General features: G+C 44.2%; 1 protein-coding gene across 1 annotated transcript in view; it reads left to right on the top strand.

The window, feature by feature from the left end:
* The window catches only part of CASQ1 (calsequestrin 1), a 109,027-nt gene that overhangs the window by 27,056 nt on the left and 54,760 nt on the right, over positions 1-27,211 (top strand). The window contains 3 exon segments of the mRNA XM_030187108.1: positions 17,777-17,877; positions 19,852-19,945; positions 19,948-19,962. Of these exon segments, the coding sequence (XP_030042968.1) occupies positions 17,777-17,877; positions 19,852-19,945; positions 19,948-19,962 (210 nt within the window).

Here is a 27,211-nt window from a genome sequence, read left to right as displayed (position 1 = left end):
GTTTTCACCGATAATGGAAACCAATGGCGCCCATCTCAAAAATGAACAAATCCAAGGCATTTGGTCGTGGGAGGGGCCAGGATTCATAGTGCACTGGTCCCCCTCACATGCCAGGGTACCAACTGGGCATCCTAGGGGGCACTACAGTGGACTTTGCAAATTGGTCCCAGGTGCATAGCTCCCTTACTTTGGGTGCTGAGCCCCCCCAAACCCACTCCTCACAACTATACACCACTACCATAGCCCTAAGGGGTGAAGGGGGGCATCTACATGTGGGTACAGTGGGTTTCGGGTGGGTTTTGAAGGGCTCCCATTTTCCACCACAAGTGTAACAGGTGGGGGGGGATGGGCCTGGGTCCGCCTGCCTGAAGTCCACTGCACCCACTAAAACTGCTCCAGGGACCTGTATACTGCTGCGATGGACCTGAGTATGACATTTGAGGCTGGCATAGAGGCTGGCAAAATAAGTTTTTAAAGTTGGTTTTTTGAGGGTGGGAGAGGGTTAGTGACCACTGGGGCAGTCAGGGGAGGTGATCCCCGATTCCGGTGGTCATCTGGTCAGTTCGGGCACTTTTTTGGGACTTGGACCTGAAATAAAAGGGACCACATAAAGTGGACCAAATTCTCGCCATGGACACCCTTCTTTTTTCCATTATCGGGCGAAGCCAGCCATCTCAAAGCACGCCCCCATCCCGCCCCCGTCCCGCCTTCGCTACCATACCGATACACCCTCTTGAAGTTTGGCCGGCTCCACAACGGAAAGCAGTTGGTGCCGGCCAAAATCGGCTTTCGACTATACCGATTTGGCCGGCTTTAGGAGATGCCAGCCATCGCCGGATTTGTCAGAAGATGGCCAGTGATCTCCTTTGAAAATAAGCTGGATGTTCAAAACCATGCCTGACCAAAACATCTAACTCCTGAAACAGAGTAACTTGGCATCAGCCATTCATGTACTAAAACCTGATATTCTGCTTTCTGTATTCTCCTATACCAAAGTAGTTACGTTGTATATAAATTTACAATAAATAACACACAAGCCAAAAATGATCACAAATAACAAACCCAAATAAATCCAAAGCCACAATTATCAGAAAACTCTTCACAGACTGAGCAACAGGAGGGTAAGTGAGTTATGCCACAACCTCTTGATGAGAGAGGGACTTTGACTTTTCCTTCCATTCTGCCCCGTTGTCTCTATGAAAGTGGAAAGATTGGGAGTGTTTTGTTCCCCTGCCCCTGACTCTGGTGACAAGAGTGGGCCAATGTGGCATGGATATTGTGATGTCCCAGCTCCACTGTGAGAAATGAGGATTAGGATAGGGTAGGGAGGGAAACTGGGATGGAATTTGTTCCAAGTAATTCATAATAGGGGAAGTCCACAAAAAATATTAGCCAGATAGAGGTAGACTTGGGAAAGCCATTGTTCATCCCTGGAAGTGTGCTATAAGAAATAGATCTATTTTGGGGGATTTGCTGGGTACTTGTGACCAGACAAGCCACTGTCAAAGATGAGATGCTGAGCTCGACAGACCTTGGTTTGACTCATTATAGCTGTTCTTATGTTTCAGAAATGGGCCTTTTTTACTAGTGTTTTCATAAGTTGTACAGTTGTTTTAACTGATTTTTTTCTAAATGTTGCTTTCGCAAGTTTAAAAAAAATTTAGTTATGAAATTTTAAGTATCTTACATCTTACACTTCTAGAGAAATATGAAAATCATTAGAATGAAAAAAGATTATGAATCAATAAGTACATAAGTATATAAGTATTGCCATACTGGGGAAGACCAAAGGTCCATCAAGCCCAGCATCATGTTTCCAACAGTGGCCAATCCAGGTCACAAATACCTGGCACTATCCCAAAAAAGTACAAAACATTTTATACTGCTTATTCCAGAAATAGTGGATTTTCTCCGTCCATTTAATAATGGTCTATGGACTTTTTCTTTAGGAAGCCATCCAAACCTTTTTTTAAACTCCGCTAAGCTAACCGCCTTTACCACATTCTCTGGCAATGAATTCCAGAGTTTAATTACACATCGAGTGAAGAAAAATTTTCTCTGATTTGTTTTAAATTTACTGCATTGTAGCTTTATCGCATGCCCCCTAGTCCTAGTATTTTTGGAAGGCAGTAAGAGCTCAGACTGTAAATAGGTGCCTACTAGTTTTAACATTAGCACAGGCCCATTTATAAAAGCTCTTTTTCCCAGCTGTGGTAAAAATATGGCCCGGCATGCTCCCAAAACATGAGTCCACACTACCGCAGGCTACTTTTTACCATGGCTTAGTAAAAGGACCCCCAAGTTCTAAGTTGTGTGAATTGGGGAGACCTATACTTTATTATACATTTACAAGGGAACTTTAAAAAGAATAAAGCTCCCAGTTGCTGAACAGCAGGGCGTAAAAGCAAGAACCGTCTCCTTTTCCTCTGAGTTTCTCTAGATACATCAAGAGACATCCAAACCTTACAATTAAGGTATATCTTTTCACGATGTATGAGAAATAACCAGTCTTTATCTGATAGTAACGCAAATAGAGACATAGAAATATGATTGCAAATAAAGGCCAAATGGCCCATCCAGTCTGCCCATCTGAAGCATCTGCTATCTCCTCCTCTCCTTAAGACATCCCACATGCCTGTCCCACACTTTCTTAAATTGATACACAGTCCTCGTCTCCACCACCTCCATCGGGAGGCTATTCCACGCATCAACCACACTTTCAGTAAAAAAATATTTCCTTAGATTACTCCTGAACCTATTTTATTTTTGTTACATTTGTACCCCGTGCTTTCCCACTCATGGCAGGCTCAATGTGGCTTACATGGGGCAATGGAGGGTTAAGTGACTTGCCCAGAGTCACAAGGAGCTGTCTGTGCCTGAAGTGAGAATTGAACTCAGTTCCTCAGGACCAAAGTCCACCACCCTAACCACTAGGCCACTCCTCCACTAAGACACTAAATAAGGAATGGACGTTATTCAAAAATACCATCTTGGAGGCCCAGACAAGATGCATTCCATACATTTGCAAAGGTGGAAAAGAAGAGAAAAAGACAGTCAGCATGGTTAAAAGATAAGTAAAAGATGCTATTACAGCCAAAAGATTGTCCTTCAAAGAATGGAAAAAGGACCCAAATGAAGAAAATAAAAAGCAACATAAGCACTGGCAATTCAGATGCAAAGCATTAATAACCTCTTAACTTCATTTTATGCCCTCTCATTCCAGAGTTGTCCTTCATTTGAAAAAGGCTCACCTCCTGTACATTAATTATTATTATTATTATTATTAACATTTGTATAATACCACAAAGATATTTAAATGCCTCTATCATATCCCCTCTCTCCTGCCTTTCTTTCAGAGGAAACATACTAAGATCTATAAATTTGTCCCCATATACATTATGACAGTTACCTCTGACCAGTTTTGTAGCTGCCCTCTGGACCGACTCCATCCTATTTAATAAACAGTGCTTACGTCTTTTTGAAGGTTTGGTCTCCAGAATTGCACAAGTACTCTAAATGGGGTCTCATAAGAGATTTATACAAGGGCACTCTCACCTCTTTTTTCCTACTGGCCATTCTGCCTCCTTAGTCACCTGAACATCCTTCTGGCTTTGACCGTCGCCTTTTCTACTGCTACGACACATTAAGGTCATCAGATACGATCATCCCCAAGTCCTGCTCTTCTTTTGTATACAGAAGTACCTGGTAAAAAAAAATAAGTACTTGAATATATGTAAACCGCTTTGAATGTAGTTGCAAAAACCTCAGAAAGGAGGTATATCAAGTCCCATTAACAAGATTCCATGCAGAATCTTAAAAAGTAGCAACATTCTATGTAGAACCCCAAAGAATAACAAGATTCCAGAATCCCAGCCTATTTGAGATTCTACATGGAATGTTGCTATTCCACTAGCAACATTCCATGTAGAAGCCTGCCCTTGCAGATCAGCAACGTGGCCGTGCAGGCTTCTGTTTCTGTGAGTCTGACATCAGACTCACAGAAACAGAAGCCTGCACGGCCGCATTGCTGATCTGCAAGGGCAGGCTTCACCATGGAATGTTGCTAGTGGAGGAGTAGCCTAGTGGTTAGTGCAGTGGACTTTGATCCTAGGGAACTGGGTTCAATTCCCACTGCAGCTCCTTGTGACTCTGGGCAAGTCACTTAACCCTCCATTACCCCTGGTACAAAATAAGTACCTGAATATATGTAAACTGCTTTGAATGTAATTGCAAAAACCTCAGAAAGGCATACATCAAGTCCCATTTCCATTTCCTTTTCCCACTTCACCCCCTAAAGGGGAAGCAGGTTGAGCCAAATCAGTTTCAGGTCTCTAATAAAGCAGAAACACCTAGAGGTTCCAAAGGCTGATTTGGTTTCAATTGAGACCCCACCCCTCTTAATTTCTTCTTTAAGTTTGTTACTGGAAGGATATTATCTGGTGAAACATTCAGATCCTCCTTCAAACATCTAGGAAAAGATCCTTAAGGGTAGCTGTTTTTAAACAAAGAAAATTAAGCACAAGCAAATTATAGTTTCTATTTGCACTTTCCAGAGATAAAATCTTAGTTTATAGAAACAAATTGTGTTTTAACAATGCAGCCTTCAAATATCTCATTGAGGTTGCAGATTCTTTCAGTTTTACCATTTTAGCTTTGGTCTGCACTACTGTTCCCTGTAAGCTGAGTGAGAATCCTCCACCTACAGTCCTGCCAGCGAGGGCTGCTGTTTCACTATCACTATCACATTTTCAATAGTGAGGGGATCAGACATCCTCTGCAGGACTCCAGGGAACCTGCCTGCCCCTAGTGATTGAAAATCGAACATTGAAGCCCCCCCCCCCCCCCCCCCAATGGCAGCAATGTAGTTGGAGGACTCCCGCTCAGCTTAGAGGAACAGTGGACTCTGCCCTATATCAGATTCATTCTGTGCAACTTTATTCTCTAAGGCCACAATAGTCTGTCTTGTGTCAATATGTTGTGATATTAATGTCTTACCTAGCTACAAAATAGCTTGCCATATTAGCTCCAAGATAAACGTTTCAGGGTGGACCAACTCAAAAGTCTGGAGCTTTCCTGGTGTCCCTGACACTGTTGAAGCAAGACAGTCTCATTGCAGTGTTTCCATCATGAACAGGGAGAAGGTTTCTCTAGAACCTTCAGCCCCAATACACCACTGTTGTATGCCAACGAATCCACCCAGCCTGGCTGGTCTGCAGGGGATGTTTCCCCCTCAAACCACACCCATGAGAACCCCTCTGCGTTCAGCAGATGTGGAAAGTGCCAACACTGGGCTTCCATAGAGTGACTGTGGTGGTGGAACTCTTAACTCCAGGCTTAAGGTATGGTTTGCCCCCAAGGAATCTGCCGGTATCCCTATCTCTGGCTGTACCTCTAGCGGACCACTCACAGAGTCCTGTCCTCTCAGTCCAAAACACTGGACAAATGAATCTATAGTGGCTCCATTTGGCAGGGAAGAATACTCTGAAGGGAAAACCCTCACCTTGCTTTTCCTTCTGACCATAATAGGGTAGAGAGTATCAGAGGCAAGAAAAGTGTCTTGAAAAAGCTCAGGGTACTGCAGTCATCTTGGATCTCCCCTTTTATTGATTATCCTTTTGTAAATTTTTGTATATTTTGATTTTTGCTTTTATTTATTTTTTATTTATAAGTTTCAAAATAACAAAATCAAGTACAGAAAGCTAAAAATAAAGGGAAAATATATAATATTATACATTATATTATATTAACTGCTCCCGTATGAGGAAAGGCTAAAGAGGCTAAGGCTCTTCAGGTTGGAAAAAAGACAACTGAGGGGGGATATGATTGAGGTCTACAAAATCCTGACTGGAGTGGAACAGGTGGAGGTGAATCGGTTTTTCTCTCATTCAAAAAGTACAAAGACCAGGAGAAACTTAATGAAATTGAATGGAAATATTTTTTCACTCATAGAAAAATTAAGCTTGGGAACTCGTTGCCAGAGGATGTGGTAACAGCGGTAAGTGTATCTGGGGTTTAAAAAAGGTTTGGACATGTTCCTGGAGGAAAAGTTGATAGCCTATTATTGAGATGGACAAGGGGAAGCCACTGCTTGCCCTGGGATTGGTAGCATGGAATGGTGCTACTAACTGGGTTTCTACCTGGTGTTTGTGACCCGTTTGTTGGTTACTGCTAGAAGCAGGATACTGGGCTGGATGGACCATTGGTCTGACCCAGTATGGCTGTTCTTAATTTACAATAATCAAGTAAATAAAGACAATTTATCTGCTACAGTCTACTACTTATGAGGATCCAGTACTAGAGGGAGAAAAAAGAAAACTTCCAAAAGAAGAATCAGAGGAAAACAAAATGTGCTAGACTACACATGAACCCTAGACCACTTCCTGAGGTACTGATACAGAAGTCCACCTAGTAGCCAGAAATGTAATTGCATGTAAGGTTTCCCAGCCAGAATATAAACTTACTAGACTGGAAGTGCACAATACATTCACAGAGATATTTCAGATAGAAAGAGGCTCCCAACTGCGTTACTTCCAATTGAAATAGCAAAATTGTGTACGTCTTTTCTGAGTTTCTGAAGATACGCCTGGGAAAATAATAATAATTAAAACAAAACCCTAAACAATGTCTCTTTAGATCTGAAAAAAGTGTAAGCAAAAAATCCCTATCAGCATTCGAAGTCAAAATTACAACCAGATTCACTCAGGAACTCCCAGACAGTCCATCAGAAGGTTCTCCAGCTTCTCTTAACTTCCAATGAGTCCATTTTTAATTCTACTACTACTACTACTATTTGACATTTCTAAAGCGCTACTAGGGTTACGCAGCGCTGTACAATATAACATAGAAGGACAGTCCCTGCTCGAAGACCTTACAATCTAATGGACAAATGTACAGACATCAAGTAGTGGCAGTCAAATTGGGGCAGTCTAAGGTTAGGTGCCGAAGGCAACATTGAAGAGGTGGGCTTTGAGCAAGGATTTGAAGATGCTTGCCTTTCCCACATCTGGTCAGGAGGTAATAAGCTCTGACAATTGGAGGAGACAATGCAGAAAATATATGTAATGTCTGCAGCAGAGGCGTAGCCAGCCCTCCAATTTTGGAGGCGCCCAGGAGTGGACTGGAGGGGTCAACACATTCCTCCCTCCTCTTCTCTTCTCCCCCTCCTCCCATGCGTGTGCTAAACATCCCCACCAGCCGTTTAATGGAGTGCTACAGTTCTGGAGGAGGCCTGAGCCCAAAGTGGGGGGCCTAGGCCCCCAAGACCCCTCTCTACACCTCTAGTCTGCAGCAATGTCTTTGAAAGATCTTTAGCTGAGACATTCTGACTACAGAAAATATTCAGCACTCCTAGGTTCACACTTCTTATAACACATTCAACAATTTCCACCTTAAATCGAATTGCTGTTAAATCTGTAACACATGCAGAGCTACAGTCTGATAATCCAATTATGTTTGTACCACAAGAGGTTTTAAATTAGCTAATTCCAAAACCTAAGATTTAACTTTATTGTCTACCTCATTAAGACAAGTCAGATTATTAATCACTGGAGAAAAGGTTTTAGCCAAGTCAGATAAAGGGAGCCAAATAGAATCATGAGTCATCACTGCTGGTTTACGCAAGCCAACATGGATTAGTTTCTTTGAAGAGGATAAAGGTGAGCCGGTTGATATTGTGTATCAACATATTTATTCACAGCCTCAAAGAAATGAAGCAGATTGATGAAGCAAGACTTGCTTTGGCTGAATCCATGTTTACTCTGTCCCATTAAGCCATGTTTGTCTATGTGTTTCATAATTTTATTCTTTATGATAGTTTCCACTATTTTGCCTGGCACTGAAGTCAGGCTTACCGATCTGTAATTTCCCTATCACCCTTGGATCCCTTTTTAAAAATTGGCGTTACAGTGGCCATCCGCCAATCTTCAGGTACTACAGATGATTTTTAACAACAGGTTACAGATCACTAACAGCAGCAGATCAGTAATTTAATGTTTGAATTCTTTCAATACCATGGGGTGCATGCCATCTGGACCAGGTGATTTACTACTCTTTAATTTGCCAATTTGGCTCAGTATGTCTTCTAAGTTCACCTAGATTTTTTTTAGATCCTCCACATCATCGCCCTTGAAAACTATTTCTTGTACAAGTAGACCCCTTACATCTTCTTCCGTAAAGACCAAAGCTAGGGCTTTTTTTGAGGGGGTACTTGGGGGTACTGAGTACCGACACCTTTTCCATTGTCTGCTAAAATTGAACCATTAACCCCAAGTTTTAATGACAGCTCAGGCTCTACACACCAATTCTGCCTTGTCATAGATTCTGTGACCGTTTGCAGGGGGCTTGGCTATTGTTGGGTGGGTCCCTCAGTGATCACCTCACCCCTGAAGGGTGGCCTGGCAAATTGAGTACTGGCACCTTTTTCGCTAGAAAAAATGCACTGATCAAAGCAAATAATTCTCTGCTATGACCTTGTCCTCCCTGAGTGCCCCTTTTTCTCCTTCATGATCCAACAGTCCCATGGATTCCCTCACAGGCTTTCTGCTTCTGATGTACCTGAAAAAGTTGTTACTGTGAGCTTTTGCCTCTGCAGCAAGTTTCTCTTCATAGTCTCTTTTAGCCTTCTTTATCAATGTTTCACATCTAACTTGCCAGTGCTTATGTTGCTTCTTATTTTCATTTTGGTCCTTTTTCCATTCTTTAACCTATAGCACAACCCCCCCCCCCCCCCCACTCCATTTTGATACCCTCTATCATTGCAATATAATTTGTGCTCTGTTAACACTGTGTCCCACTGATTGTCCTCCTTCCACTAGGTCGCTGAGATGCCTATTATATCTACTTTTTTGGTGCTGCATTTAACTCCTAACCCTTACTCACTTGTTCAGTACCCATGTTTTATCATTCCCAACTTAGTAATTCCCTTATCCTTTATTTGTCCTGTTTGTCTGTCCTAATTAGATTGTAAGCTCTGTCAAACAGGGACTGTCTTTTCATGGTCAGTGTACAGCGCTGCGTACGTCTAGTAGCACTATAGAAATTATAAGTAGTAGTAGTAGTACTTCTTCATTTAGTGCTATATACTCTAACTCTTCCATCTTATTTTTTTCGCTTCTAGCATTTGTGTACAGACACATCAAATTGTGTTTTTATCCTTGCATTTACAAGCTGCTTAGAATTTGATGGGAATAATTTGCATCTTTTACTCAGCTCTCTCCTTGAACACTCCTGGCTTTCTTTCACCATTGTTGAAACCTCTCTATTTGGATTCCTTAAATGTCTTGTTTCAATAGTACAATAGTATCCTTCAAGGGTACTCCACATTGAACCATGCACTCCTCCTGGATGACTGTCGGCCTTCCCTCCAGCCCCTCCATTTTAGTTTAAAAGCTGTTCTGTCTCCTTTTCAAATGTTAACTGGGATGCAACCAGGCTGCTGGCGCTAAGGTGGAGTCCATCCTTTTGGAATAGCATCCCCCTTTCCCAGAATTCTGTTCAGTTCCTAACAAATCTAAATCTGTCATCCCTGCATCATTGTCCCAACCATGCATTGAGACTTCGGAGCTCTGTCTGCCTCTTGCGTCCTGGAACAGACAGCATGTCCAAAAACACTAGCCTGGAAGATCTGGATTTCAGCTACCTAAGTGCCCAAATTCATTCGCCAGAACTTCCCTCTCTCCTATATCATTGCTATCCACATGTAGCAAGACAGCTGGTTCCTGCCCAGCACTATCCAAAATCCTATCTAGGTGATGCGTGAGGTCCGCCACTTGTGCACCAGGCAGGCAAGTGACCAGGCGATCCACACAGAAATGCACTGGGCTACTGTTAGGCAGATCTTATTTCTCTTGAACACTGAGTCTGATCTAGCCCATTGTGTGTCTTCCCTGTTTTTCCTCCCGAAGGTCAAATTTGGTCCTGTTCCATTACGTTTTCAGAGACAATACATCCTTTAAAGATCAGAAACTGCATGAACACTCAGTCTGTCCTTACTATGTGCTAGGGATGCACTAGGTTTTGTTCCTTCACACCACAGTCTACACTTCTCGGGTTGTTAAAGTGGGATGCAGCCTCTAAGTCCCAATGATCTCCCAAGATATTCAAAAAAATCCAACAGATACAGCCTAAATCCTCATGGAATCTCTGGCTGAGTTTCTTCAGACTTCTACTGCTTTAATAGCTACTCACAGCCAGATGCTCCAAATCCAGACTCTCCTTAGGTCTGGACCCCTCTCAATTCCTCTTTACTAATTTGGGCTAGCAGGGTCTAAGTGGAAATCTCAGGACAGTGCAGCTGCATTTGCCCCCAACCAGGCCAGCTCTGCCCCTAAAAGAAAGTGAAAGCGACCAGCAAGGGGCCTTAAGCAAACACATGTACTCAAGGCATGCCATACCCCACTCCCTCTGAACAGGAAGCAATGTTTTAGGTGCAGGGCTGGTCTGATGGAGGGCAGTGGCTGCAGCAGCAATGTCACCCACTGGTAGGAAGAGAAGAGGGAAGATGCTGCGTAGCATAGGGTTGTTGAAGGGAAGGAAAGGGGCAATGCTGGACAGCTGAGGAGTAGGCAAGGGACAAGGCTGAATACTGGGAGGGACAAGGCTGAATACTTGGAGGGATAGGGAAGAGGACAAGCTGGACACTTGGAGGGTAAGTAAGGGGCAATGGAAAGGTGGTAAAGAATGAAAAGGGGGATGCTGGACACCTGAAAAGGGGGGAGTAAAGAAGGGAAGGGGCAATGCTGGACACGGTTGAAGGTCATGGAATATGGTCTAGCTGGCCTGAGAGACACCTGCTTTCTGTTGCAAGGCCCAGCTGATCATGAGGAGCGGGCAGCTCCCTGCTGCTCCTCAGCAGCCTTGAGCCTCACAGGACTCCACGACAGCCCTCACCCTGCACTGGCAAAGGACTACAAGCAAAGACCCGACCCCAGTTTAAGCATGGTCTTCAACAGTTCCATCCAAAAACAGGATGGGAGGAGCTACTTTTAGTGATGGATACCTAGACCCATTCCCCATTGCATCACCTTAAGCACAGGTGAAACTAGGGGCAAAGACTCCAGAAATTTCTTTCCTATAAAACTAAAGGAGTGCTTTGGTGCCCTTCTATATGAGAAGACTGCCGTAAGTATAATTCTTCCATGAGTGAGAAGAAACATGCCAAGCTGACCAATACTGCAATATTTCCTCAGAGCCCAATCATATCTTTGAGCATGACAGTGGAATTCTGTTCAAACAATGTGTCACCTCCATATTAATATCACACGTCTTTTTATCATCGCACTGAATGTTATCACAGAGGCATTTGAACGGATGAGGCATTTGCTCTAACGAGCTGTCAGGCGGGATGTGTGGATCCTGTTTCACTGACGTTGAAGCAACAGCTTCTGTTACTTTCACTGTAGTTATCTCTTGAAAAGAAAATCTTTTATACAAGATTTAAGGGCTAAATGTTAGAAGTATACTGCTGTTAGACATTGAATATGATGATAGATAAGCCCCATGTATCGTGCTTATTCCTGACATAATACCAGAGATGCTGAACGATCTCAGGCTTTACGCTCATGGTAGGATCTTTTGTTCTTATCCTATGCATTCATGACACATAAAATCAGACATAGCCATGCAAAGAAACCAGATACATATCTAATAAATTTTCAAACAATTAAAAAAAGGTGTGAGCAAATTCCAAATAAATAAATAAATTAATTAATTATGTGGCTCTTTTACTAGATCACATTAAGGTCTAATGCATGCTAGAAGCTGACCAAATCCAGGTTTTCGGTTTTAGCCAAAACTGAATCTCTGGCCGAAATTTGCCACTCTGTTTTGGCCGAAGCCGAAACCATCCATGCCCCGCCTCCTGAACAGCACCTATTCTCTCCCCCCATGACCAGACAGAACCTCCTTTCCCACCTCCACCCCACCATGACCAGACAGAGCCTTCCCCTCCCATCCCCGTGACCCAACAGAGTCACCTCCAGGACTGACCTGTGACCGACCGACCCCCCCCCCCCCATCCCCAAGGCCCACCTTAAACTCCAGTGGCAGAACCAGGACAGGAATGATCCCCAGTTGCTCCTGCCCCTGCTGTCTCTGATGTCAACCACGGCTGCCAAGATTAGAACCGGCATAGGCAGGAGCAATTCACTGAGTAATTTATAGCATTTTTAAAATAGGCAGTATGTAATGTATGCATGTATTTACAGAACAGTGCTTAGGTGGAATTTTGGTACATATGTACAGATATGCCTTATTCTGATCATTTATGTGTATACTTTGGTGCATAAATGTTAGCACTTACATCATAGAATCACCCCCTAAAGGAGAATTCTAAAACCGGGCACCACCATTTAGGTACTCCAAAGGCATTTGGTAGGGTTGAATGAAAAGTATTGCCTCCTACCTCTACTAACTTTTGCTTAAATTAAGATATTGTAAAGAATACAAAAATAGTAATGATTGAAACTCACTCTTTTATTACATGTATTTATTTGTCTACATAGCCACCACCATTCATCGCACATTTCTGCCAATGATGGACAGGAATGTCAGATAACCAAAGGTTGGTTAACCGGAACTCTACTGCACTGCAAAATTATAAAAGTTGTTTACAAAGAATTGGTAACACAAAACACTGCGAGACAAATACAACATAAACATGGTTATGACATTAGGCAAGGAGCAGTATGCCAATATTCAAGGCGCCGGCAGCAGACAAAAAAACGCTGTCCACCACTGGCTGAATATCGGCCGAATAGGTTTTAAGGACACTCTTGAATTTTGAAAATGAGAGGTCTATTCTAAGAGAAAGTGGAAGACAATTTTTAAAAAGAGTAATTACGCTAAAGCAAGAATTAGCTCAGGCATCTCTATTGCCTCTGTGTTACCATATGGAAGTGTCTGTCTAGGTCCTTGTTAGGTATCCAATCCAATATCCTGATGGAACCGGGTGGGGGGAGGGGATAATGCCAAATGATAATCAGTTCCATTCCTTGTGCACAGGACAAAATATTTGGTTTGTTCTGTTTGTTTAACCTTGTTCTCATTTTTCAGTCTTTGTTTCAATGTTTCCCACACATTTTAATGTGTGTCAGTTGACTCAATATGTGTTAATTCCTAGGTTAACTTGCATTAAATCAATTTTGTACATACTAAATTTTTTTAAGACTCCAAACAAATAGACATCCCTACTGTGGACATAACCTTTAAGGGTCTAAACGCCCAAACTGGTTGTCCTTGAAAAATGAAATCATTTTGCTCGAAAAACTGTCCAAGTTTCACCACACCCACAAATTTAGAGGCTGCAAAAAACATGACCTCTTCCACAGAGAAAATGGTACGACAGACATGTTTGTCGAAGATATATCTTATTTTTTTTCTCTATGTTTATTTTTTGCTCTCTACCTAAAGATGATCACATGACTCAATGTCATCAAGGGTAGATTGATAGAGTCCTGGTTTTACACTATTGCATGCATGAACTTGTAGTTCCTATTCTCTTAGCCAGCAGCAGACCAAGATCAGTGTCTCTCTGCAGCCCTTGGCGTCCTAACCACTATTCTATTGATTTTAATGAGTTTGTCATCTGAATAAAGATGGCCACCAAGTACTTTGGCCCTAGTCATGTGACCTACAGTATAAATGAAAATAATCTCACTTTCTCCTGACTGTCCAATGATAAGACAAGAGTAAAAAGATATTGGAATCGGGCTACTACCTTCCTGCGTTTGGTAAGAAAGGTGCCTTAAGATTAGCAACAGAAGGATCTCAACAAAATGATGAGTGAATTGACAGATTAGCACAAAACCCTACAGTGTGCTGGTTTGAAAAACCATTTTTAAAAAACCCAACAAGCTTCGATACAACAGGAGAGAGAGAAAAACCCAGACACAACAGGCCACAGATACTGACAGAGTGAATTGAGAACATCTGTGCTCTGTGTTTGGCAGGTCATTATTATACCAATGAAATCCTACTAACACGCTATTACTACAAATGAATGGGGTGTCTGTTATTTTCCAAAGGGTAGTAAGGATATGCAGAGAGGCTCTCAGGATGTGAAAGAGTGAGATAAGAAAATAGAGATCATGAGAGATCTACAGAGCTGCACCAGGAATAAAATTGAGCAGCCTAGATGGACCTCACAGGCCTTTCAAAAATATGGACTTCTGAGTCACCAACAAGACACTCCTTTGACAACAGCTCCAAGCTCTTGGGCCACAAAACAGGGAGGGTGGAATCACCCTTTCACTGAAGGGCAGAGAGAAGGTCAGGATGAATAACATTAAAGCTATGGCTCCATCTGTAGATACAGCACTGCTTAGGATACGGTCATCAGATTACAAAACTCTGTTGATGGATTTGTGATCATATGCTTTAGAAAGCTTAATATGTTTTAATTTCTCATTTCCATGGAAATATTTGCCATGGGTTTCAGTGGCAGAAAATCACTGAAACAATCCATTACAGCTATTTATTCATTTGCTTTAAATTAATCACTCTTTCCCTATCTCTCTATCCGTTAACTATCACCCTCCCCCCACCCCCCACCCCCCCAACTATCAAATACATACAAGGTCAAATATGCAGTCATTGCGATTTTATAATGGTAAAAAAAAAATGCCACTTTTCACCAGATTTGCTTGTAGTGTGAAAATTTTTTTATTTTTCTTTTTGTTACATTTGTACCCCACACTTTCCCACTCATGGCAGGCTCAATGCAGCTTACTACAGTATACAGGTACTTATTTGTACCTGGGGCAATGGAGGGTTAAGTGACTTGCCCAGAGACACAAGGAGCTGCAGTGGGAATTGAACCTAGTCCCCCAGGATCAAAGTCCACTGCACTAACCACTAGGCTACTCCTCCACTAGCAACATTCCATGTAGAAGCCTGCCCTTGCAGATCAGCATCGCGGCTGCGCAGGCTTCTGCTTCTGTGAGTCTGACCTGCACAATGGGCGCCTTGGCTCTCTTATTTTATATTGGAACTTAAGCGCCTTGGTTCTATTCTTGCAGCCTTGGGGTACTAAGTGGAGGTGCCCAGTTGTAGAATTGCTCCCAGGAACCTTAGCCATCTGAAAATAGTGTTGCTACCTCACGCTCGGTCCCTTATTTAAAGATACAAGCTTTGGGGACTGTGGGAAAAAGTGTACGATTTTTATCAGCCTGTTTGGCTGCCCATTATCGGTAAACACAGAGCTCTGTGAAAACAGCTTGGAATGTGAAAAACAGCATTGTATAAAAAGATGCACCTGGCACTGCCTGGTTTGTAATGAGAACAATTCTCAGCTGCATCCAATATGTAGGGAGGGGTGAAGAGACTCAGAGGCTGCCCGGTTAAGAATATAACAGAGTCGGGCTGGATTTGCACTCTACTCACCTCGGGCCAGATACTGTGCATCACTGGGCCCATTGGAATAAAATGGGCCCTGCTGAAGATAACTCGAGCTAACCTTTAGTAAAAGACCCCCTTAGTCTCCCAGCTGAGATGGTTGCAGGATTGTGCGGGACAGTGGCGTTCCTAGGTTGGCTGACACCTGGGGCGGAATCGCCGATGCGCCCCCCCCCCCAGTGAAATTACACCCCCCCCCCCGGGTGCAGCGCGACCCCCCCTCCCCCCGGGTGCATTTTTATCTGCTGGGGGGTTGCCGCAAGCCTGTCAGCTCCGAGTCCACTCGTTCCCTGCTGCTCCCTCTGCCCCGGAACAGGAAGTAACCTGTTCCGCGCAGAGGGAGCAACAGGGAGGGAACGAGCGGACTCGGCCAACAGGCGCGCGGCACCCCCCCAGTGGCGTGCACCCGGGGCGGACCGCCCCCACCGTCCCCGTCCCCCCTTGGTACGCCACTGGTGCTGGATCATTTGCATCACCTGTACATTGAGATAATAGAAGCATTTTATATTTCACGTTTATCATTCTGTGCTTACTGGGTTACCAGTATATACAAGGTTTAATAAACGTATGTTGTTGTTGTTATTATTATTATTATTATTATTATTATTATTATCATTGTCACTTTGCCCACCACATCCTCAGTTATTGTGACAGGGACACAGATATCACTGCCTCCATGTCCTAAATAATAAGCTAATCCGGTCCTGGCTTTACCCTCATGAATGCCTGAACTTGTAGTTTTCATAATAGCCCATTGTTTTCCCTGGGAAATGAGAACTGTGGGCCCAAAATCCAGTCAACATTTTGCTGACGGCCGCCGGCATAGTCCCTGGAAATTCAATACCAAGCCATGTCCGGGCTCTAGCATTGGATTTCTGGGTATACAGGGCCGGTGAAAACAGAGCCACTTAAGTGTGATATTCTTGATATTTATGAACCATTTTATTTGGTCCTGTTTATGTGGTTAACTTGGCCAGTTAACTGCTGAATAGCAGCAAGTGCCAACTCAGCCCCCATAATACCTTCAAAACAGCCAGTTTCGAGTTGGGCATTAACTGGACATTTTCAGTATTGTTATCTGGTTAAGTGCTGCTGAATTTCACCAAACAAGTGATTGGCCATTTAAATCATTTTATATATTGGGAGCCAGTGGCATAGCTATGGGGGACCACTGGGGCCTGGGCCCCCAAGTTGGCTCTGGGTCCCCTGGTTTGGCAGGCGGGGATCCCCAACCCCCGCCAGCTGAAGCATTTGTCCAGCGCTGGCCTCCGCCACATTGCCTGCCCTGCTCTTCCCCTCACAAACTGAGCATGGCGACACTTCACGCGTGCTCCATGTCATTAAAACAAGTGCGTACGTGATGTAAGGGGAAGAGCAGGGCAGGCAATGTGGCCGAGACCAGCGCTGGATAAATGCTTCAGCCGGCGGGGATTGGGGATCCCCGCCAGCCAAGGTATGTGAGGAGGTGGCAGCCATGGGGGGAGGGGGAGTGGCCAAAATGTGCCCCCCCCCTCGTCGAGGTCTGGCTACACCACTGTCGAGACCTACAAGTCCAGGCAATGGAGAAAAACCAGGACTGCACTACCTTGTTCCTTCTGTCATGCAGTCAGTTGGCACCCTATCCCCTAAGCCTCTAGGGGCCAATATTCAGACCATGAGTGGTAGCTGGCCCTTCAGTGCTTAGCCGAGATATTCAATGCCATGCTGTTTCCATTGAATATCCGGGTGTTTTTTGACCGGTTTAAATTTAACCAGCGAAACTAATATTCAGCAGTGGCCAGCGATGCGCTGAATACCGGCAGATAGCTTGTTATATATATATATATATCAATCATCAATCTATATAAATGAGACGTGACCGACTGACCTGCAAGTGCGCAGTTGAGACCCGAACATTGAGAGAGTCCAAGCCCCGCCTCCACCAGCAGTACAGCCCAATAGGGAGTAGGTCTGGGAAATGGGTGTGGAAATCGGAAGAGGAGGAAGGGAAGGAGGGCGGAAAGAGGGGGGGATCGATGCTGGGGGGGGGTCAAAGGTGGTGGCGCGAGTGTGCGCAACATCATACCCGATGTTACTGGGCAGAGCCACTGCGGCGAGCTGGGCGACGAGTCCACCAGTACCAAACCACTTCTCACCTAACATGATCAAGCAGGGATCTAAAAACTCGCCCGTTCTAACGGGCTAAACGGCTAGTATATAGATATATAGATATAGATAAATATTGGGCAGTGTATCCTTAATGAAGCTGTACAGGTCTGAAAATGCATCAGGTGAAGTGACAGAACTGGCCCAAGGGCTCCCTGCTGGAAGTGGGCCTTTTGGTGACTGTCATCCACTGCCACCAGCTTTTGAAAGTTTATACTTGTGTATCTTTTTCATTTGTCAGGTTTGGAAGAGGTAGACAGCATTTATGTGTTCAAAGACAACGAGATTATCGAATATGATGGGGAACTCGCTGCCCACACGTTGGTGGAATTTCTTTTGGATGTGAGTAACTCTGGCCTTGTTCTTATTTCTCTATTATATGCAGGTTTGGTGTCAGGAATCTGTAAAACTATTACTGGGTTACGGGTAAGGGTCAAGCTCAGAAAATCCTAGTTTAACTTCCAACAGCCTCCCTCCCTCTGCCCACAAAATGCATATGGTTTATGGTTTATTTGACATTTGCTATATCTATATCGCATGTAATAGCAGAGAGGAACACCATATAATAACAGAATAGACCCAGAAAACTAAAACGCCAACATCAATTAACAAAATAAAATCCCAACAATGTGACCGAACAATAAAATCACCAGAACAATCAATCACAACCTTTCTGTTAGATTACAGGAAGATCTCTGTTATATCACCCAGTTTAAGTAGGGAAAGCTTTGGAAAACAAATAAGTCTTCAATTTAATTTTAAAGTTCACAAATCACACTATCGTGAGGCAATGAATTCCAAAGCTTGGGTGCAAGAAAATAAAATGCCGGATGACGTCTGCTTTCTAAACGGGCACATGAAGGGCTCGGTAAAGAAAACAAAACCTCGGAAGATGAACGTAGGCGCTGGGATGGTTTATGAACCTAACTGAGAAAAAAAGATACGGCGGAGTACCAGAACACAACAATTTATGTAAAAGATTTTGAACTGACAATGAAAGTGATGTGGGAGTCAATTATAGCAGATAAGTAATGGGGTGACGTGGTCATTTATGGGCATGACGGAGAATGTTTCTTGCAGTATTTTATACTGTTTGAAGCCGTTTAATAGAGGCCTGAGGTAAACTTGCAAGAATTGTTTTACAATAATCCAATTTTGAAAGGATAAGCGCACAAGGAATATTGCTGGATAGCTAAGTACCATTTAACCAGCCGGGTGTCGTTACTGGCCGGTTAAATGGTTTTGAATACTGGCCAATGAGAATAGTTAAATATTTAATTCTATAAATATTTAATAGTTAAATAGTTAATTCTATCAATTATGCATGTAACTTTGCATCCTCCCCATACTGGGCAAAATTCATTAAATGGCACACATATTTGGGTGCCAAAAAATGAACGCAAAAAGTTATTCTAGAAACGGCACTCTAAGTTGGGCACTGTTATAAACTAGCAGTCAGTTCCAGGATCCACATCTAATTTTGAGCGCGAAGATTTATACCAAGTCAACCCTAGTGTAAATCCTTACGTATAAATTAGGCACGAATCTGCCTTATTCTATAACACTTCACGCAAATTCTAGAAACGCCCCTGACCTGCCCATGCTCTTCCCATGGCCATGCCCCCTTTTCGGATCCATCCTTAAAAATTTGCACGTGCGCCTTTATAGGATACTGACTAGGAAGATGCGCATGCAAATTCAAATTGTCGCCAATTAGCACTCATAATTGATTGTTAGTGCCCAATTACTGGCGCTAATTGGCTTTGTTCAATTAAATGGGCGTGTGCCCAAATTTGTATGCACAATTTTGAGCACCATATATAAGGCCAAAATTCAGACCATGGGAGGGAGCCCGACTAGCTCCGCTGTCAGCGGTCAGCCTGGATATTCAATGCCGGGCTGTTTCAAGTGACCGGCATTGAATATCCAGTTTACTTTAGTTGGTTTAAGTTAACTGGCTATGTTGATATTCGAAGATAATCGGTTAAGTTTAAACTGGCTGATGTGGCCGCCTATAATAGCCTTACATGAATTGAATATTCAGGGATAGCCAGTTATATCGCACGATATAGTTATCTCCTCTAGGCACTAATCGGGAATACTCAGTAGGGGAGACCTAGCTACCCTCCCCCCCCGCTGAATATTGCTGGATAGCTAGTTAAGTGCCATTTAACTAGCCAGGTGCAGTTTCTGGCCAGTTAAATGGTTCTGAATATCGGGCAGATAGAACTTACTAGACTTTGTCCAGATTTCGCCCATGACTATGCCCTACCTACCACCTACATGTTATCAGAGATATGTTTGGTATCTTTCTAGGTTCTGGAGGATCCGGTTGAGTTTGTTGATGGATTTCAGGAGCTTGAAGCCTTTGAAAAAGAGGAGGAGGACTCCAAGCTCATTGGTTACTTCAAGAAGAAGACTCTGAACGTAGGTATCCAGTCCCTGACTACAAGCTGATCCAGTTCTGGTTTTATCCCATCATATGCATGGACTCGTAGTTTTGGTTCCTCTAATTAAAGTAATACAGGCATACGGGGTAAAATCAGTTCAAACGTTTGAAAGGCACTTTGACACATATGCTGTTTGAATGTCATGTAATTCACAAATTCTGGGAAGAAGTTTGGCAAATCATGCAAAAACTACTTAACATCGCAGTATACCTACTCCTGCTAATATATTTTTAAGATCCTCGTTCTCAGATTTAGGATTATCCCCCTTCCCCCCACATACACACACCAATTTTGGGGTTCTTTTACTAAGGTGCTCTAATAGATTTAGTGTATGCCAATGATTAGCACGCGTCAAGGGGCCCTTTTACTAAGCTGGGTTAAAAAGTGGCTCATGCTAGTGTGGGTACGTGAAATTGGCACGTGCTGGGCCATTTTTACCATGGTGGGTAAAAAGGCCTTTTGTAAAATGAGGTAGTAAATGGCCGTGCACTAATATTAAAAAGAGTGCGCAGCTAATTACTGCCTGAACCCTTACCACCACCTATTTATTTGGTGGTAAGGGCTCATGTGCTGGCAACGTGGCCATGCTGCCGATTACCACTGGGAATGTCCCCCCCCTCCCCCCCCTGTTAGAAAATAGAAAATTATTTTCTACCGTGGGAAACTGTCAGGGGCATTTTCGAAAGAGAAGGGCGCCCATCTTCAGACACAAATCGGGAGATGGGCGTCCTTCTCTCAGGGTCGCCCAAATCAGCATAATCGAAAGCCGATTTTGGGCACCCTCAACTGCTTTCCGTCGCGGGGACGACCAAAGTTCACGGGGGCGTGTTGGAGGTGTAACGAAGGCGGGACTGGGGCGTGCTTAACACATGGGTGTCCTCGGCCGATAATGGAAAAAGAAGGGCGTCCCTGACGAGCATTTGGTCGACTTTACTTGGTCCATTTTTTTTCACGACCAAGCCTCAAAGAGGTGCCCAAACTGACCAGATGACCACCGGAGGGAATCGGGGATGACCTCCCCAGACTCCGCCAGTGGTCACCAACCCCTCCCACCCTAAAATAAAACTTAAATTTTTTTTTTTGCCAGCCTCTATGCCAGCCTCAAATGTCATATGCAGGTCCATGGAGCAATTTTAGCGGGATCCTTGGGTGGGAGGTTCAATTGCTGTTCCAGGGGAGGCAGGGAAGGAGGAGTCTTTTGCAGTTTTGAGGAGTAGGAGGGAGGTAGGGAGATTGGAATATTTGGGTGCAGACAATGTTCAGTGCTGCGTAGCTCAATGGGCATAGGTAGGACTGTTTTTTGTGTGGTCCATTGATTTTTCCCGGCACCTGCCTACTGCCCGCTACTCCTCAACTCTACCCTCGTAACATCCCTGTGTGGCCTAGTTCCCAGTTCCCTGACTTGTTGAACCCAATCACGGTTAGTTGAAAACCTCCATTCTCCAGAGATCTGGTCCAGCATTTAGCATATCTTTAGGACAGAAGCACGTGAAGGTTCCATATTGCCCTCTATCTCTAAAGATACAGATTAAGAGATATTCTTCAATCACATGGCAAAGTGAGGGTAAAGACAGACTTCCCCTATTTGTTGCTAACTTTTTCTACAATCCATTATTCTGACATCGCAGACTGTATTGTCCTGTGTGGGAAATCATACCTCATGGTAACTGAGTCACTCAGCAGTTTAGGAGGTCCTCAGTTCCAAGGAATCGTAATCCCACACACGCATCAGAAACAGCAACAGAGCGGGATGGATCCATAAGGAATGATCTGATGAGCAAGCAGTCACATGCGGGATCGAACCAGCCAGGAGCTGCTCCAGAACACACACACTTGAATTACCATATACACCACACGAGTCCCACAGAGATCCTTGCACAAGCAGCCGTTTAAACAACCACACACAACTTGGTAATGCTCTCAGCAACCGTTCTGAAGGCAGCTTTCAGGGTTAGAAATCGTGGCACAGTGTGTAAAGGCTGCTACGCTGCTGCCCGTGATCAGATATTCTGTCTGGATTCATAAATAGAGCCAGTCATGCACTGACTTACCCTGTATATGAAGCACTTACTCTGGGGTTGTCATCTCTTGTTTCAATAACTAATGGTAATGTTGAAACACGTGTTCCCTCACCATAAGGAAAGAGAGAAAAAAATCCCTTTGAATCATATTTAATAAACATGATGTGGTGAGGCTGAAACAGGCACATAATCTTTTAATTTGGTCAAGATGTTTTGTGGAGAGTTTTTATCTTAAAAGGAGATAGATTACAGGTGATTTAGCATAACACTGGCGTAGCCACAAGTGGGCCTGGGTGGGCCGTGGCCCACCCACTTAGGGCTCAGGCCCACCCAACAGTAGCACACGTTTAGTGGTAGCTGGTGGGGATCCCAAGCTCTGCCAGCTGAAGACATCCCCCTGATGGTAACGAAAACGCTACTCTCCACAATAACGGCACCTGCGCATGCTCAGTTTTCAGTGCATGCCTGCTGCAGACTACCAAGTTGGAAAGAAGCATTTTTCTCACCAGCCGAGATATTTTTTTGGGTGGTGGTTGAGGGGAGGGGGAGAGAACACTTGGTGCCCACCCACTTCTTGCCTAGGCCCACCCAAAATCTGTTGTCTTGCTACGCCCCTGTAAAACATAAGAGTTGGGATGTCACCCCAAGTTCAGTGCAACCCTGAAAGATGACAGCTAGAAACCAGAAAGGGGTGAAAGAGGATGGGTAACTCTACCAAGTGTGATTTCATACTTTAAATACTGACAGGTCGATATCAAAGAAGGCTGGTTGAATCACTTGTTTGGGGTTAACTGGTCATTTTTAGTGGACTTAGCTGGTTGGTCTGCTAAAAATGCCCGGTCAGCGCCTAATGCAAAACTGGCTCTTTTGGCCCGGCATTGAATTTCTGGCATAACACCTGCGGCAGTAAGGAAACACTGAACGCTGCTGGAAAATGCAATCCTATAACTTGACACCTACAAGAGCCCACCACTTACACATGTCATTCCTGAGAAAAATGACAGTAATGTGCGTAGGTGCACTAAGGCCGAATCTATAAGGTTGATTGTACGTTTGAGGGGCATATACATGGACAGAGCATGGGCGTGTCTGCAGCACATGCTCACAACTGATAAAACACTATAAGTTACGCACATCTCATGGCGCAATGTGGCGTAAATGGCCCCACCTAAATTTCAGCACGCCATTTCGAGTTTACAGTCGTATTCTATCATGGCATCTTGCCAACCACATGCTGTTATAAAATATTGGCTCAGCAACTGCCACTGGGCACCTTAATAGAGGGCACCCTCCCCCTGATATTTAAACCTATATGGCCAGGAACCATTCTGGCCAGTTAAATGGTACTTCACTGGCTGTCCAGCATAATCAGTGGGAGATCACTGGTTTTCTCCCGCTGAATATTGCCGAATAGTGCTTAGCGGATAACTGGTTATATCGTGCGATATAACAGCTATCCACTAATATCAGCGCATCGCCGACTAAATAGCAGGCCTATCTTTGGCTAGTTTCAACTTAACCAGCCAGTGCTGAATCTACTGTCCAAAAACCACCCCAGATAGTCAATGCCGGTCAACGGAAATATCCCAGCATGAATAGCCGGGCTCAGCACTGACCACGGAAGGCAGCCTGGCTACATCCTGTGGTCTGAATATCAGCCCTTTGTGGTTGAACTGCTGCCTCACACTCGGGCGTTTACTAGCAAAGCTGAATCCTAGGTCTGTTGCAGTTGGTAGGTTTCATATTCCTATCAGAGAAGCCTGGGATGACTACTTGATTTAAGTCTGAATCATTCCAATTAATAGGTAAAGAGTTTAAGCAATCTTTCCAGCTGGCTGAGTTGCTGATAAAGGAATTTTTCAATCACAAAGATGGGATTTCATAACCGTGCTTGTGATGTCACAGACAGCTGTAGACATGAAAGCATGTGAATGAAGCTGATACCTTACACTGCCAACAAAGTTGCATAAAGACCACATTTAATCTGACTGCTGGGCAGTGGGACACTGACTAGATATCCAACCCTGCTCCAACCCTGCTCATTTTCCCAAGGGAAAGACTCCTGTACCTCTACAAGGATTGACGAACTTCCCTAACAAACATAGGCATGCGGAGGTTCATTTTATAATGTCATTTTCACATGTATAGATGGGTTCATAAAATAGTGCCCAATGTAAAACGACATGCTTTGGAGACCTGCCAACCAGAAATACAACAGGATCAGCACGAACATACGTAAATCTCCACTACCCAAGCTGGAAAGGACTCCAATACAAATCAACTTGTGCATGCAGCTTTTCCTATTAAGCGCACAACTATGGAACGTACTGCCAAAGTCGTAAAAACAACGTATGACCACCTAAATTTCTGGAAATCACTAAAAACAACCCTATTCAAAAAGGCATACCCCACCGACCCAACTTAAAAGCCTGAATCCATGCAACACAACGAAACCAAAGTTTGTAATGGACATAACGGAACTCTTCCTCTCTAAGCTCCCCTAATGTGTCTATCACACATGAGCCTTATTTTACCACAATATCACCTTGTATTTGTTCATACCGGAATTGGCGAACGCCGATACGGTACTATGTAAGCCACATTGAGCCTGGGGAAATGTGGGATACAAATGGAACAAATAAATAAATTCTATAAAGGTGCTGAAAAATCAGCACCAGAAAAAAAAGGAGTGGAGCAGTATTCTACAATTAGCGCTACAAGTTGAGCGCTGTTTATAGAATAGCGCTTAGAGATGATTCTCACGTCCAAATTTGGGCACCGGTATTTATGTCAGCTAGTGTAAATACTGGCACCCAACTCTTGGCATTTGGGTGCAGGAACGGTGCTATTCTATAACTACACCTGCAATTTTTGGAATGCCCCTGCCCCACCCCCTTTTGAGTTGCATGCTAATGGATTTGAGCGCCCAGTGCACATGCAAATTCCAATTACTGCCAATTAACTGTAATAATTAATTAACAATGTATTACATGTTAATTTTTTATTTTTGTTACATTTGTACCTCTCGCTTTCCCACTCATGGCAGGCTCAATGCGGCAGGCACTGGAGGGTTAAGTGACTTGCCCAGAGTCACAAGGAGCTGCCTGTGCCGGGAATCGAACTCAGTTCCTCAGTTCCCCAGGACCAAAGTCCACCACCCTAACCACTAGGCCACTCCTCCACTGGCCCATTAGCTAATTAATTTGCTCACACGTCTTCGATCTGCATGCAGATTTCGGCGCGCAGTTTTCAGTGCCATATATAGAATCCAAGGGTTTGATATGACTGCACATGCTTTGCCAGTAGGCCTTGCAGCAGTGGCAACCTAGGCCAACTGAGGCAGGGACCTCAGGCGTCACTCTTCTGAGCCAGCATCGCCTCCTGCCCTTAATTGCCCAACTTGTTTTCACCAGTTCAGCTTTTCTTTTCTCATTTTTCCAAAGGCTGTCCTGCCACCGGTCCCAGCCCCTTCTCTCTACTGCAGCCTGCCTCTCTGACATAACTTCCTGTTTCCTTGGAGGCGGGTCGCAGTAGAGAGAAGGGGCCGGGACTGGCGGCAGGGCAGCTTCTGGAATCGCTGCTGCTGCCTTTGGAAAATGAGAAAGAAAGCTGAACTGGTGAAAACAAGTTGGGCAATTAAGGGCAGGAGGCGATGCTGGCTCAGAAGAGTGACGCCTGAGGTCCCTGCCTCAGTTGGCCTAGGCTGCCACTGCTGCAAGGCCTACTGGCAAAGCATGTGCCGTCATATCAAACCCTTGGATTCTATATATGGGGTGAGGATGCAAAGGGGGCGGGGTGTGGGCGGGGCAAGGGGCAGGACATGTGTCCTCTTTTTGACAGGACAAAATATGGTAACCCTAGATTAAAGTTAATCAGCTAAGTCAATATTCGAAGATAACTAGTTAATTTTAAACCAGTCAAAGATATACCAGCTATGTATGGGGCTGATGTGGCCACTTACAATAGCCAGATACGAATTGAATATTTGTGGATAGCCGGTTATCTCCTTGGCGCTATCAGTTAATATTCAGCAGGGGATACCTGACTATCTGCAGCTGAATATCGCTGGATAGCCAGTTCAGTGCCATATAACCGGCCAGGTGCAGTTCCTGGTCAGTTAAATGGTTTTGAATATTGGAGGGGTAGAACAAGATTCAGTAAATGGTGCCCAAATTTGACCATCAAAAAATGAGCGTTGAGCACTATCCTATAAACGGCGCTCCAAGTTGGACGCGTAGTGCCGGGATCTGCGCCTAGTTTTACACCCTGGTATAAATCCTCGCTTGTAAATTATGCCCAGATCCCCCGGATTCTACAATAGTGTGCATGTCTTTAGTGAATGCCCTGACCCAGCCAGTACCCTCCCATGGCCGCGTCTCCTTTTAAGTTGGATGGTAAAAATTTACACACGCATCTTTATAGAACGTTGCCAATTAATGCCAACAATCAATTGTTAGGGTCCAATTATTGGTGCTAATTGGGTTGTTACTCAAAATTGTGCATACAAATTAAGTGCACACTTTGGGGGCTAACATGCATGTAAACATAAGCTCCTGGTTTAGAGAATTTCCCGTATAGAGTGCAGATACAAAGGGCAATTCTTAACTGATGTGTCAAATAGAGTATATCACTTCAAGTCAAATAATTTTTTATTTGGATGTTGCTCACACCTTTTTCAGTAGTAACTCAATGTAAGTTACAGTTGGGTACGCTAGGTTTTTTTTTCTGTCCCTGGAAAGCTCACAATCTAGTTTGTACCTGAGGCAATGGAGGGTTAAGTGACTTGCCCAAGATCACAAGGAGCAGCAGTGGGATTTGAACGGCCACCTCTGGATTGCAAGACCTGTGCTCTAACCACTAGGCCACTCCTCCACTCAGCAACATTCCGTGTAGAATCACCAATAATAGCAACATTCCATGTTCCACTGCACTAACCACTAGGCTGCTCCTCCATTAGGAGCATTCCATGTAGAAGCCTGCCCTTGCAGATCAGCAACACGGCCGCGCAGGCTTCTGCTTCTGTGAGTCTGACGTCCTGCACTGCTGATCTGCAAGGGCAGGCTTCTGTTTCTCTGTCCCAGGAGGGCTCACAATCTAAGTTTGTACCTGAAGCAATGGAGGGTTAAGTGACTTGCCCAAGATCACAAGGAGCAGCAGTGGGATTTGAACCGGCCACCTCTGGATTGCAAGACCTGTGCTCTAACC

The sequence above is a fragment of the Microcaecilia unicolor genome, chromosome 14 (assembly GCF_901765095.1).
Source record: "Microcaecilia unicolor chromosome 14, aMicUni1.1, whole genome shotgun sequence".
Lineage (NCBI taxonomy): Eukaryota > Metazoa > Chordata > Amphibia > Gymnophiona > Siphonopidae > Microcaecilia > Microcaecilia unicolor.
The sequence above is the reverse complement of the archived record's forward strand: the minus strand, read 5'-3'. Positions and strand labels throughout refer to the sequence as shown.